At 38.6% G+C, this 12,938-nt stretch overlaps 2 protein-coding genes and 1 long non-coding RNA gene across 3 annotated transcripts in view; all 3 read left to right on the forward strand.

Moving 5' to 3' along the window:
• Positions 1 to 362: 362 nt before the first annotated feature.
• On the forward strand, positions 363 to 2,255 carry LOC124206270. The gene is made up of 3 exons (XR_006879657.1): positions 363 to 701; positions 853 to 955; positions 1,080 to 2,255. It is a non-coding gene; the product is annotated as an uncharacterized LOC124206270 (long non-coding RNA).
• Positions 2,256 to 4,180: 1,925 nt separating this feature from the next.
• LOC124206265 (vascular endothelial growth factor receptor 1-like) lies at positions 4,181 to 12,732 on the forward strand. The gene is made up of 21 exons (XM_046603985.1): positions 4,181 to 5,195; positions 5,264 to 5,470; positions 5,531 to 5,688; positions 5,761 to 5,935; positions 6,006 to 6,172; positions 6,245 to 6,401; positions 6,470 to 6,640; positions 6,712 to 6,858; positions 6,970 to 7,076; positions 7,141 to 7,407; positions 7,507 to 7,651; positions 7,710 to 7,937; positions 8,011 to 8,155; positions 8,222 to 8,322; positions 8,403 to 8,515; positions 8,576 to 8,698; positions 8,759 to 8,888; positions 8,959 to 9,869; positions 10,199 to 10,238; positions 10,445 to 10,484; positions 12,639 to 12,732. Exons 1-18 carry the CDS (start codon positions 4,805 to 4,807, stop codon positions 9,336 to 9,338), a joined length of 3,312 nt encoding a protein of 1,103 aa, XP_046459941.1. The 5' UTR covers positions 4,181 to 4,804; the 3' UTR covers positions 9,339 to 9,869; positions 10,199 to 10,238; positions 10,445 to 10,484; positions 12,639 to 12,732.
• LOC124206263 (vascular endothelial growth factor receptor 1-like) overlaps positions 12,165 to 12,938 on the forward strand; it is a 58,343-nt gene continuing 57,569 nt past the window's right edge. Inside the window, exon 1 of the mRNA XM_046603981.1 lies at positions 12,165 to 12,926. Coding sequence (XP_046459937.1) covers positions 12,584 to 12,926 — 343 coding nt within the window. The 5' untranslated portion in view covers positions 12,165 to 12,583. The remainder of the gene's footprint in view (positions 12,927 to 12,938) is intronic.

The following is a 12,938-nucleotide window of genomic DNA, read 5'->3' on the forward strand; positions in this document are numbered from 1 at the left end:
CGATCAGTTGCTATAGGGGTGCAGCTGGTTTTCGGGTAGTTGCTTTTGGTTTTGGTGTAGTAGCTGCCTGTTTTCGGGTAGATGCCGCTGGTTTTGATGCAATAAGTCGAATATAAGTCATACAAATAGTTTCCCGGGAAACTGTTTCCCATTAGAAAAAATGGCGCTTTTCTGAGACGGCCGGGACTAGCCCTTAAATATTAGGCAAAACACCACAATATATAAAGGCAAGAAAAAACAGATTTCATAGGTACGAAAATTAGCTGAATATTATTTAAGAGTATATTACAACTTTTGTATCAAAATATTGAAAGATAAGCCCGTTTTTTATCGTTTTTTACTTTTTAGAGGTTTGGATTTATTTGGGGTTCGATTCAGATTAATGTCGTCTGCTTTCCTTAAGTATCAAGTTCACCAGTTTCCAGAAACACCAGAAACAGACAAAGAGTGAAAGATTTATGCTGGACAAAAGACATTCTTAATTCTGTGTTTAATTAGGCCAATGATTTGTAGACAAAGTTTAATACTTAAGAGTTGTAAGAAAACGAAACAATCGCTTTTTGGGGAAAATGTCGTAGCTGCACGAAAAATAGGGCAACTAATTAAATTACAATTACAAAAATGTGGCTGTCGTGTGTCACGGCTCTCCATGCTCTCAACCCAATGCTGTTTCTCTATAAAAAATAACTAAGAATACAAATGTAAGTACACAAGGATCACGGGAGCTTAAAGAGAAGAGTTGTAAACCTGTTCCAAATTTATGAAATGTTCATGACTATAGCATTCTTCATGTAAAGCGTCCATGCATGGTAGTTTGTTTGCACTGATGTAACCTTTTTCCTTTTTGCACAGATTTGAGGCCTGAGCCAGCCATCATAACAGCACGATATTCAAAGTTTGACTGGTGTGCTGGTGTTGACGTTTTATCAGCAACAATCTCACCATCATTGCTTGGGTATTATGACATGTTGTTACTTTTATTCCTGCAACTTGCTAGATATTTTAATGGTTTCATTTTCAACTTCTCAATGTTGTCTGTCAATGTTTTTCGTTTAAACCATTTTTTATTTTTCATTTAGATAAACAGCACCCCGTTGAATTGGAGAAACTACTGTTGTCGACTGAATTCTTCTTCTTTCTTTTAATCCCCTCTGTCCTCGTGTACACCCATGTGTGTGTGGTAGTATTCACGAGGACCTCCTTTTTACCCTTTCCCGCCTGGTGAATTCAATTTTCCTTTGGATGGATGGAGCACCTGCTGTGGATGCCTGGCCATATTTTCCGGGCTTAAAGGTAGGAAAAATGATTCTCTTTTCTTCCCTTTGAGTATTAGATAGCGTTGATTTTGAAATACGGAGTACAAATTATTCCTGAGCTAGGCGTCCGACTAAGACTGTCGGAGTGTCGGACTTGTCGTTTTTGTCGACTCAGTTAGGGTTCATTTTGAAACTAATTTTGAGAACAACAACTGCAGATCAGGCTTGTTTTGTTTTGTACCTCACAACTTTTGTCTGTGGGTAAACCAAACTATTTAAACTCTTTACACTTGAAGCAAAGTGCAGTAGGAAATTCAAAGACCAACCGTGAAATGCCGTAACGCGAGAGAATTGTGATGTCGCTCTGTAATATGCTGTGATGTCTATTACATGGTTGTTGGAACCATCAAGTATGTTGTTGCCTGTAGGGGCATTATATAGACGTGAGCTGAAGCCCAGCAGCACCTGCATGTGCACTCCAGTCAAACAATTCAATTGTATTCCACACGCATCAGCTTTAATAGAGTTTCTCAGTCTTTTTTAGTATGATGTAACAACCTCACGCCGACAATGTCAAAAAATGTTGTAGACCGATCAAACCCATTTTATTTAAATTTACTCAGATATATATTGCATTTGAGTTTGGCGGACGATGCAAATATTCATGTTGGTCGCATCTCACTGATGTCCACTCGGCCTATATCAAAGTCTTTTATACTTTTGAAGTGAAAACCAAAAGGAAATGGAACTGACAAGGTTGCTGCTGGACGAGGGCTGTGGAGCAAGTTTCTTCGTATTATAACTGTTTGAAGCAAATCCAGTTTTAACAATCAAGAGACCCAAGGCAGACGTGATGGAGCGTTGCGACATTTTTATAAACAAGGCTCTGATTCCTATAATTGAAACGTTTTTATGTGCATGGTCCTTATAGCGATAATCTCGTGGCCTTTCCCCCAGAGCATTTGGAGTGGCGTAACTTAAAAAAAAGTTAACAAGGAAAGTTCTAAATTGTTGTTGATTGTTTCCGCCTTTTTAGTCAGTGAGTACACGACGTGTACGTCGTAGCGAACAGCAGGGAAAATCCCATGACATCACCAGCGTGTTATCGGTGTTGCTCGATGAAAATAGTGTTGCTTTTCTCAATGAAAGCATAGACAATTTCCATAACAGTAATCCTTTAGCGGTTAGCGTTTTTTTTTTTTTTTAATTAGCTTCAAATAGATCTGGTTCTCTTCGTTCATATCCGCCGGTAACAAAAGACTCATTGGTGTTGGCTATCGTCTCCTCGTCCCAAAACTCTGATGAATCTTTATATTCTTCGATTGTGTCAAAATGAAAGCGAACCTCTTCCTGATCTTCCTCGTTCAGATGGAATCAACTAAAACAGGTCTTCTCGTCAATTTCGCCCGACGAATTTGCAGTTACACTACCCTCACCGTACTGCTGAAGGACTAGTTCTTTCACTTAATTGCTACCATTCTCGTGTTTCTCAGACACTATTTTTAAAAATTTGCCCATCCTTTTCGGCAGTGTTTTTGCTTTAAACCTGTCACAGTATTTGAAATAGTAGCTACAAATACTGCGTTTTTTTCCTGTCATCTTCATGTTTAATTTCCGTTAGACATTGGCCGTGATCGTTTATCAGTTGGCAGTTGACGAATCGCCATCTTTGCCCGGAGCTGTTCCGCCACACCCGATTCAAAATGATGGGTAGACTTTCTTGGTTTCTATCGTCATAGACGGAGAGATAAGCTTGATTCAATTCGTTGCGTAAAAGACCGGACTCATTTGAATCCTTCTCAATGCCATGAGAGGATTCCGATGAATGAGAGGCCATATCGACTATGACACTGATGCTAAGATCGTTGTCATGTGCATTGTCAGCACAGCACATAACACTGGTGATGAGATGGGCCGCTTCCCAGTTCCAACCCAACGTTTGCTTGGGTTCTGGGAAAATAATCGGACGAGTTCATTAACACATGTCGTGTTTTCTACAGGAGAAAAACTAAGGTAAATTATTCTCGGGGGCTTTTTGATGGAGGTCGGGTTATCTTCTGCTGATTTATTTAAGGAAATAATATGACTGGGTTTTGCTTCTGAGTTTGACCTTATAGGGCGTGCCAAAACAAGGAAAATTGGCCGTTATGTCTTGACGATTGTGTTAAATAAAACCGAATCAAACGGTTGGTTCTGCAAAAAGCAGGAAATTTCCTCTTCCAATTCTTTTCCGCTTCCGATTCAGAACTCGTTTGCCGAAATTCGTTTTTTTTTTCATTTTCAAATTGCTGAGAGAATCTTACTTTCAGAAAGATGATTCCAATTTTGCTGGTGGGATTTGCTAGAGCTCTACGCTTCTCTTTTTTCATGTTTTTTTGCTGAGTTGGTTTCATATTAACATGCTGCGCACAGTATTAATAACTGTGCACATTTTTCCGCCACTTGTGAACAACTAAACAAATCAAAAGAGCCAGACTAATAACAAACTCTCGAGTCGTCAAGTGGTTCTGCGAAAGAACCTTGGAGCCTGCATCTGTAGGAAACACAATATCCGCGGTTACGTCAGACGAAGTTGGCGGAAGTTTGATTTAGGTCAGTAAAGAATTTAAACTTTGAAAAAAAAAAAAACACAACTATTGCCCGTAGATTATAATATTACGAACAAATAGAAGGAAATGCAAATAAGGGATATTCTTATATCTGTGGTCGCCTAGTATAGGTGTAGACGATAAAGGAAAATATGAGGGCAAGGTCACAGTCGCCTATCATTTTAGTATTCAAAAAGGCAAAGGACACGACTCAAACTTGATAAAAACACGCAAGAACTTGTCATGTTTGGAGGTCAGATGTTCTGCCGCAGGGGAAACGAAAACTTTCCCTTTTTCCCGGTCCTTTTCTCTAAACTTTTTGGAAAAATCTGACTGCCACTAGCAGTGTGTGAACGGAAAGAGAAAAAGGAGAGACGCTAAAAATTATCATCCGTGTCGTTTGTCATGATTAATTGTAGAGAATCTCGCTTGGCTGACAAAATCCGACTTCGAAACACAATTCGTGAGCGAATTAACAATCTTAGTGATTTTAATTAAAGTGTAAACCAGTGCGCTGACGACTAACTAACTCCTCATTCTCCTGTGTTGCTTAAAATTGATTAGATGTGCTTGAATTAGAATTATGTGAGCAGTTGCGTTGTCCTGTTTGGAGACCAAATGCTGTGCCGCCGCAGGTAAAATACTTTCCCCCTTATTATGCCCCGTCCTTCGCTGAACCTTTTGAAAGAAAAGAAATAAAAACTAACAGTGTGTGAACGAAAGGAGAACCGCAGAGACGCACATAATTTTCGTCCTTGCATAATTATCTGTGGGGAAATTCAATCGGATGCAAATCTGACTTGGAAAATTTTAAATTTCGCAACCATTATTACCTAAAGGAAACAACGGTTGGGATTTGTAGTGAAGTGAAAACCAGTGCACATTTTGTTTGAACATTCAGTTTGACTCTTCCTTCTCCGACATTGTTTAGAGTTGATATCATGAGCTTGAATAGTATTGATGCGAGTACAGGTCCAAACAAGTGTAATTAGTACGACAAAAGTGAAAATGTCTTCAATTAACATTCTGCTTGGAATCACATTGTTATCTTTAATGAATCTAGTGGATGCAGAGATTTCGACAGATTGGAACACTGGCGACGGTGGATTCAAATGGCGGACCAACTGTGACTTTTACAATGACGATATAGGGCGATTTCCTCTTACGGCTGCTCTCGGAAAAGAGTGTGGTCGATTCTGTATTGCTAACCCGCAATGCAGCCATTTTGCATATGGTTATGGACAGAATTGTTACATGAAGAAGGCGCAATCAATGCCCCCTCGTCAAGAGGTCGATTATGAGGGTAAAGCAATTTGTGGTTTCATTCCCTGGAGATTTGGATCTGAACCGGGTATTTATTAGCAAAAATGACAATGAAATTGAATCTAAATTAATGTTAACATCTTTTTTCTTACACAGGGAAAGATGACTGGAAATCCATCAGCAGCAGCGGTGTTCGTAACTGCAGTTTTTATGGCAACAACAGTTTGATTTTGACGACAGAGTGCCGACAGGCTCTAGATTGCTCCTTTTGGTATGAACAAGTTCGTCCCACTGAAGGATCATCAGCCTGTAAATTAGTAGATGGAAGTTCAGGATCGTGTTGCCCACAACTCCCTAAAAGAAGTATCTAAGTTGCTTACCTGCTGAATGAACTATTAATTGATTCTTCTAATTTTACTCTAGCCCAATATATTAGAATGATTCCTGGTGGGAGTGAACGAATAATCGACGCGGGAGCAACCCTCACGTTGACGTGCGTCTACGCCTTTGAAAACGAAAATCAAAGGAATACGTTCAATTTTTCGTGGGAAATTCCAGATTACTTTTCCAAAAATGCGGAAGTATAGAAAACAATTTGCGATGCCAGTTAGAGCCGTTACTTAAAAAAAAAAATATTTCTTTTGATTAAATAGTTGAGTGACCTGGACAATCGCCTTCGCAAAACGTTTGGAAGGAACGAGACTCATATGACATCGACGTTGTCTCTGGTCAACGCAAGAGCCAGAGACACTGGAAACTTTGGTTGCAAGGGCCTTCCGATTGGATTTCCAAACACATTTACAGTCAACCAATACGTCTATGTTTTCAGTTCGTTTAATTGATTTTAAAAAAATCACTTTACTGAGTGTCATTCTCTTCTCTTAACAATTTTATTTAGATGATACGGAACTTGTAATAGTCGAAGGTAACGAATATTACATTGTCATCCCACACGGTAAAACTAATTACCCGTTCAAATGCAAACCAACTCATCCGGATGTGAACGTTTCTCTTATACACGGACATCAATACACAGCAAGAGGAGAAAATTGGTTGGAACCAAAAGTAAGAAAAATTTTAAATCTTTTCGGCAAACTAATGACAAACAACTTATATTGGGTTCCAATTTATTATCAGAGCGATTTGCTGTCAGACCCGAATTCAAATTGGTCTTTCGAAAAAAGAAATGGACTAAAACTCAAGAAAGCGAAGATTGACGACAATGGCATTTTTAATTGCATAGGGACCTATAAAAATAAGAAACATAAAAGTGGTTTTTTTTTGTTTATTGCTGGTAGGCGTGTTTCTAGATTTTAACAAAGCGATACGAAATTATTAATTTAAAAAATTTAAATTAAATAGGAATGGAACTCGCAAGAATTGATGGCGTAGGTGATCCTTTGGAAGGAAGTAACGTTACTTTAAGCTGCCGAACTTACCAATATACCGTGCACTCTACTCCACCAATATGGTCCTATCAAATTAACGGAAACGGAAAAATGCAAATAATTGATGAAATTAATCCACCTGAAGGTTTGAAGTTCCATTCGATTTGAGTCACTATGATTTGCATAAATTTCAAGAAATTCAACTAAATCATTCAGGTATTCAAATAACAAAGGACAAATTTGACTACAGTAGTAAAACACTTTACGAAAATCAACTTTACATTTCCGACATAAGTTCAAATGCCTATACGTTTCGATGCCAAGGAAGTGGATTCACTGGAAATATTTCATTTCTCGCTATAGGTAGCTGACTTAATCTTCTATTGCTATTTCAGATATGAAACTTTTCAGTCATGCTATATAGAATCGTTTTTGTGGATCATTTATACATCGAATCTGTCTACAAATTTTCAGAATTAAATGGCGATTCAAAGCATAAATCTGTTCAACTTGAGAAGGATATCGCTCAAAACTTAACTTGTTTTCAAGGATTTCAGAATGCTCGAATCAAATGGTTTAAGGTGAACTCTTTGATTCAGGTTTCATTCTTTTATTTTTAATATTTACCAAGAATTACATTAACAGGATGGGGAAGAATATACAGGACAAGTTTACTCCGATAGCACCTCTTCAATCTTACCGTTACAAGGAAAGATGGAGGAAAATGGAAAATACGCTTGTCAGTGGAAAGTCGGCTTTCCAGGTGATGTGAAATACAGAAATTTCACGGTTTCTTTCATCGATAGAATTCCAGAAAATGACAAGACCGTCGTCATCGCCGTTTCTACAACATTTGCAGTTTTACTTTTGGTACTCATTGTTGTCGTTGGAGTTAAATTTTATTACGACAAGGTATAAACATAAAGCAAAAATTATTCAACAAGTAGTGCGTGTCGGGAAACTTACTAATTGTTCTTTCATTCTTTCGCCATTTAAAATATCAAACAAAAGAACCAACGAGTTTCACAGGAAGCGCTACTTAAATTGCTGAATGGAAATGCCAATCAAATTAATGACCAGTCACCAATAGAAGACCAGATAGAGTTCCTTCCCTATGATAGACGATGGGAATTTCCAAAAAGTCGACTGAAACTCGGTTCATTTTTATTTTCCCCTTTCATGTTTTATATAAACAGCTCTTAATGCAACTTTAGGATTCCAGATTGGAGTTGGTTTCTTCGGCCGTGTAGTCAAAGCGGAAGCCGTGGGACTTAAAGACTCCGAAGAAATTGTCAAAATGGTTGCCGTCAAAATGGTTCGGTCGGAAGCCAACGTCTCCGCAATGGAAGCTCTCATCAGTGAACTGAAAATCCTCGTCTACTTGGGATCGCACCTCAACGTCGTCAATCTGCTGGGAGCCTGCACCAAGCAACTACATAAAGGTAATAAACTAATCTCATGTGTTTGAAACATATGTTTCTTGTTTAGGTTTAAATTGTTATTTCCCTTTTTTAGGAGAACTTTTAGTGATCGTTGAATATTGTCGGTTCGGCAATTTGCAAAAGTTTTTGATTAATCATAGGAACACGTTTATTAATTTGGTGGACGAGTTTGGGAACCTGAAAATGCAAGAGGAAATTGAAAGTAACAATTTCACCAGGTATAGAAGTTCCCTCATTGTGATTTGTGGCGTAATAAAAAAGTTTAATTGAATTATAATCCACAGGTCAAAAACGGATGAAATTCAATCGCAAGTCAATCCGACTGATTTGCAAACTGACGATCATCCTGGCGTGAATTCATCCTCTGAAATTTTGGACGTTTCAAGTAAAAACACATCCCAAAAAATTTTAAAATAAATATCAAATGACGCCTGCATTTAATTAATTCACCTGTTTATCTGGCAGATTCTAACCTACAAGATCCGGATGGAAATTTTGATCGGGCGATTTCAACAACAGATCTCATTTCTTGGTCTTTTCAAATAGCTCGAGGAATGGACTACCTGGCTAGCAAAAAGGTAAGTCTTTCTAGTGAAGACATAGATATTACTGGATATGACTCGCATTATTACGGATAGGTTCTCCATGGTGATCTGGCCGCCCGCAACATTCTGCTCGCTGACGATGGAGTTGCAAAAGTGGCTGACTTTGGAATGGCTAAGAAAATGTATTACGAAGAAAATTACGAAAAAAGAGAACAGGTAGTCGGAAAATAAAAATACAACATCCACGTTTCCGTAAAATAATATTTTAAATGTCAGGGATTGATGCCGGTCAAGTGGATGGCGATTGAATCCTTAATTGATCGCATCTTTTCCAGCCAATCCGACGTGTGGTCGTACGGAGTTGTCCTTTGGGAAATCTTTTCTTTGGGGCAAGTTCCCTATCCAGGTGTGAATTTGACGTTTGCCTCATTCATATTTATTTCTTGGTAATTGCAGATATCTTTCTGTTGATTCAGGTATGGACGTCGGTCACATACTCGTGAAAGAAATTCTAAAAGGATATCGGATGGACAAACCGGAACTGGCGCTCAACTTCTTCGGTGATATGATGGCGGATTGCTGGAAATCGGATCCGAAAGAGAGGCCCACATTCAGTCAAATGGAGGAGATTATCTGCAGCCACATGGAGTCGTCGGTCAGCTTGGACTATTTGAATATGAACGCGCCATATGCCAAGCTCAACGAAGAAAATGAGAACGCAACGCCAATGGATCATTTTGGATTGGCCAAGTTGTTGAGAGAAAAGTCTGGAGTTAAATCCAAGAGGGGCGGAACGAAACGAAATTCAGTGTTTCCTAAGCGATCTTCCAAAAAAGATGCGGATTCTGATCTTTAGCCAGACACTGAGTAAGAATTGTTTATGTGGGTTTGGATTACTTGGTCGAGTTTTTACCAAGAAAACGACGCGTTTCGCACCTACTCTCCTTTTCGACGTTTTTCTGTTTCAGTCGAATTTTATCGACCCTTCCATTCTTGATTGCTGTACAAAAATTAGTCTTGTTTGGAAATTTGACGCGCGGTTAGTCTTAGTTGCTGTCATAATACGAAATGTAAAGCAGATTTTTGTCCCTACGTTCAGTACGTACTCACTGTAAAATTTTAGATGAAATATTGATTACAAAATTAAACGGCATTTAGTGTTTACATTTCTGCTTTAAATTTTAACATAAAATAATAATAATTAATTCCGATTTCCGAAAACTGTATTTGAATTATGTGCAAAGTTTTGGCAACAGTGTCTGTATTTCTGCATTACTTCTTGATCGGTGTGTGTGTGTGATGGACGGGGTGAGTGGTGACAACGGTTTCGGATATTTTGGCAGGCCATGATTTTGGACATAATGGAGCTAGATCGATTTCTTCTTCGGTATGTTGTGGTTTGTTTAGTTTTTGTGAATGCCTTTCCCCCCCAAAAAAAATCCTTTATACATTGAAGTAGACGGTTTTGCTGAGCTTTGTTTATCTTGTGGAGTGGAAGACATTTTTGGTTGATTCACGAGAATTCTGACTATAATTTACCAAATGTTAGAAAAGATTGTTGTTGCCTTTGGTTGGTCATTTGAATTTGAATTTGAATCAATTTTTAACGAGACTCCATCTTTTACTTTTTTATGAGACCTTGTTTGACTAATTGAAATAGGGGCTTATAGTTGCTGAATTTAAAGACAGAAATAAAATATTCATTTGTATTTACAGACACACAAGAGCACCGTTTCATGAAAACAAGCAACCAAAGGTAAGGCAAAATCTGTTCACCTAAAATGCTAGTCGTATCCAGCATGGGGGGATGTTGTCATTATTTTAGTCGAATAATCATGGATTGATACTATTCATTGTGGATTGAGACTAGTTTGACTAATTAAACATCTGGATGGGAGATATTTAAATTATAGTCACAGAATGCAGAGACAGAAATGAAATACATGTTGTTTCTATTTACAGGCACACAAGAGTACTCCTTCGTGAAGACAAGCAACCAAAGGTAAGACAAAATCTGTCATATATCTCTCCCCTAATGCTAGCCATATCTATGGGGTATGTTATCGCTATCGAATCGAATAGCGATGGAATAATAGTCTATCCGCTTTTGCCACTCAGTGATTAATCTGTTGCTGTTTTTCGGCTTGAACCTCGTTGCAATGAAAATCGAACATTGGCAGGTTTCGAATTCTCTTCGTTGATTTCTACCGAGAACAAGATACTCATCTGAGCTTTTTATCGTCTCCTCGTCTCAGTAGTCTGATGAATATTCATATTCTTCGATTGATATTCGCTCCTAATAGGCTACTGCGCTTTTTCCTGTCATCCTCCTGTTTTTCTTAGTAGGGCGTCAACTATCAATGGTGACTGAAGGCTATATCTATCATTCTCCATTATAACGAGATCTACGATTGTCAGTAGCTATTAATCCTGACTTGAGTAATCTAAACCAACAGGAACTCGTTGCAGGAAAAAAGGACGGAGCTACACGCTCTTCATCACCGGGCTCGCCGACTTTTCCAGCTGACGTTTCTAACTTTGCACACAAAGACAGTAGCGCCCCAAGTGTTTGGTTACAGCGGCTGACTATTTTACTTAATAAGACGAACGTCCTGTGTGTAGTCGGCGCTCTCGGTCATTTGTTTATAAATTTTTCTCATAAAACCTACAGATTTCGTACTTTCAAACTTCATTTAACACTAATAACGCCACTTTGTGGCCGCCCTTCCAGATTAATGTGTGAATTCGTTCACTTTTCAGTTGTAAAAATGTAAGTGTAACTGAATATGTTGAATTCTTGATCAGGGCTGCTCTTCTGCGGTTTTTGCGCCAGATGAAATTGCAAATGAGGGAATTCCTTTTTTATTTTCTAGCCCCCCTTTTGCCCTCCTCCCTAAGCAGGTTAAGGGATTCCACTTAACTCTAATACGCTCTCCTTCCCCTCCCCAGAAGCTGGCCAGGGAATTCCCATTTTTTCCCCTCCCCACTTCAAAGGTGCATAGGGACTTCCCATTTCCCCTTTTCGTACACTCACCTGAGGTCTTGCTGTTCTGACCTTAACAGTTTGTTTTGTCGTTTGTTCATCCTTCGAGAAAGTTGAGCTGCATTGTTACTTGTTTGTGTTTTCAACTTATTGTTTATACAATAGCTTCATTATTACGTCGAACAAATGAAGTTCGTCTAGTAGGTTTTTTTTTATCTGGAAGGTTACATTTTTTAATTGCATGATAATATGATGGGTAATCGAATGTTTAAGTGAAAACAGTGTTGGTATATTGGATATGGATTCAAAAGTAAATCAACAATTACTTATCTTCATTGCGAAATCTGGGAAATGGAAATCCACATCCTAATCCGTGAGATCAATTGCTTCACGTTTCATTTGTTAGCAAAAAAACCTAATACCTGCTAACCCGGAAATTCTCTACGTGTTGTGATTTTGTTTCGTTATTGTGGTCGTTCATTTACTTGTTGTTTCAGGAAATCCGAGTAGAAAGAAAGAAATCAATTTGCGGTTTCGACTTGTTGCTTTCAACACGCCGGATATAGTTACCAAGTTCCAAATTTGTTATGGAAAATTTTTAATGCTCATAACCGAAAACTATTTTAGTATTCTAAAAGGCAGGAACTAGACGAAACACGCAGAAACTTTTGCGTTGCTCTGTTTGGAGGCCAAATGGCAAATGCTGTGCTGCCGCAGGTAAAATACTTTCCGCCTTATTATGCCTCGTCCTTCGCTGAACCTTTTGAAAGAAAAGAAAGAAGCTGAGCAACTGGCAGTGTGCGATCGTAGTGAGATCCGCAGAGACGCACATAATTTTCATCCTTGCATAATTATCTGTGGGGAAATCCATTCGGCAGCTAACTGCGAAATCTGACTTGGAAAAATTTCATTTCGCAACCATTTTTGCCTGAAGTGAAACAACGGTTGGGAATTGAGTGACTTGGAATCCAGTGCATTGTCATCTCACATTTTATTTGAACATTCAGTTTGACTCTTCCATTTCATCCGACATTGTTTTAGAGTTGATATCATGAGCTTGAATAATATTGATGCGAGTACAGGTCTAAACAAGTGTAATTAGTACGACAAAAGTGAAAATGTCTTTAATTTACATTCTGCTTGGAATCGCATTGTTATCTTTGATGCATCTAGTGGATGCAGAGATTTCGACAGATTGGAACACTGGCGACGGCGGATTCAAATGGCGGACAAACTGTGACTTTCCAGGCGACGATATAGGACAAATTCCACTAACGACTGCAACCAGAGAAGAGTGTGGTCGACTTTGTATTTCCAACCCGCAATGCAGCCATTTTGTGTTTGGTTATTTGGAGAATTGTTACATGAAGAAGGCGCCATCAACGACAACTCGTCAAGATATCGATTATGAGAGTATAGCCATTTGTGGCTTCATACCGTGGAGATTGGGATCTGAACCGGGTATTTACAAGC

Source organism: Daphnia pulex, chromosome 10, assembly GCF_021134715.1.
Source record: "Daphnia pulex isolate KAP4 chromosome 10, ASM2113471v1".
Taxonomy (NCBI): domain Eukaryota; kingdom Metazoa; phylum Arthropoda; class Branchiopoda; order Diplostraca; family Daphniidae; genus Daphnia; species Daphnia pulex.

Excerpts from the sequence above, each read along its gene's own strand:
- LOC124206265 (XM_046603985.1), top strand. The coding sequence starts at position 4,805 with ATGCGAGTACAGGTCCAAACAAGTGTAATTAGTACGACAAAAGTGAAA. Across the intron at positions 5,196-5,263 it reads GAGATTTGGATCTGAACCGG|GGAAAGATGACTGGAAATCC; the intron begins GTATTTATTAGC and ends TTTCTTACACAG. Across the intron at positions 8,889-8,958 it reads GGGGCAAGTTCCCTATCCAG|GTATGGACGTCGGTCACATA; the intron begins GTGTGAATTTGA and ends CTGTTGATTCAG.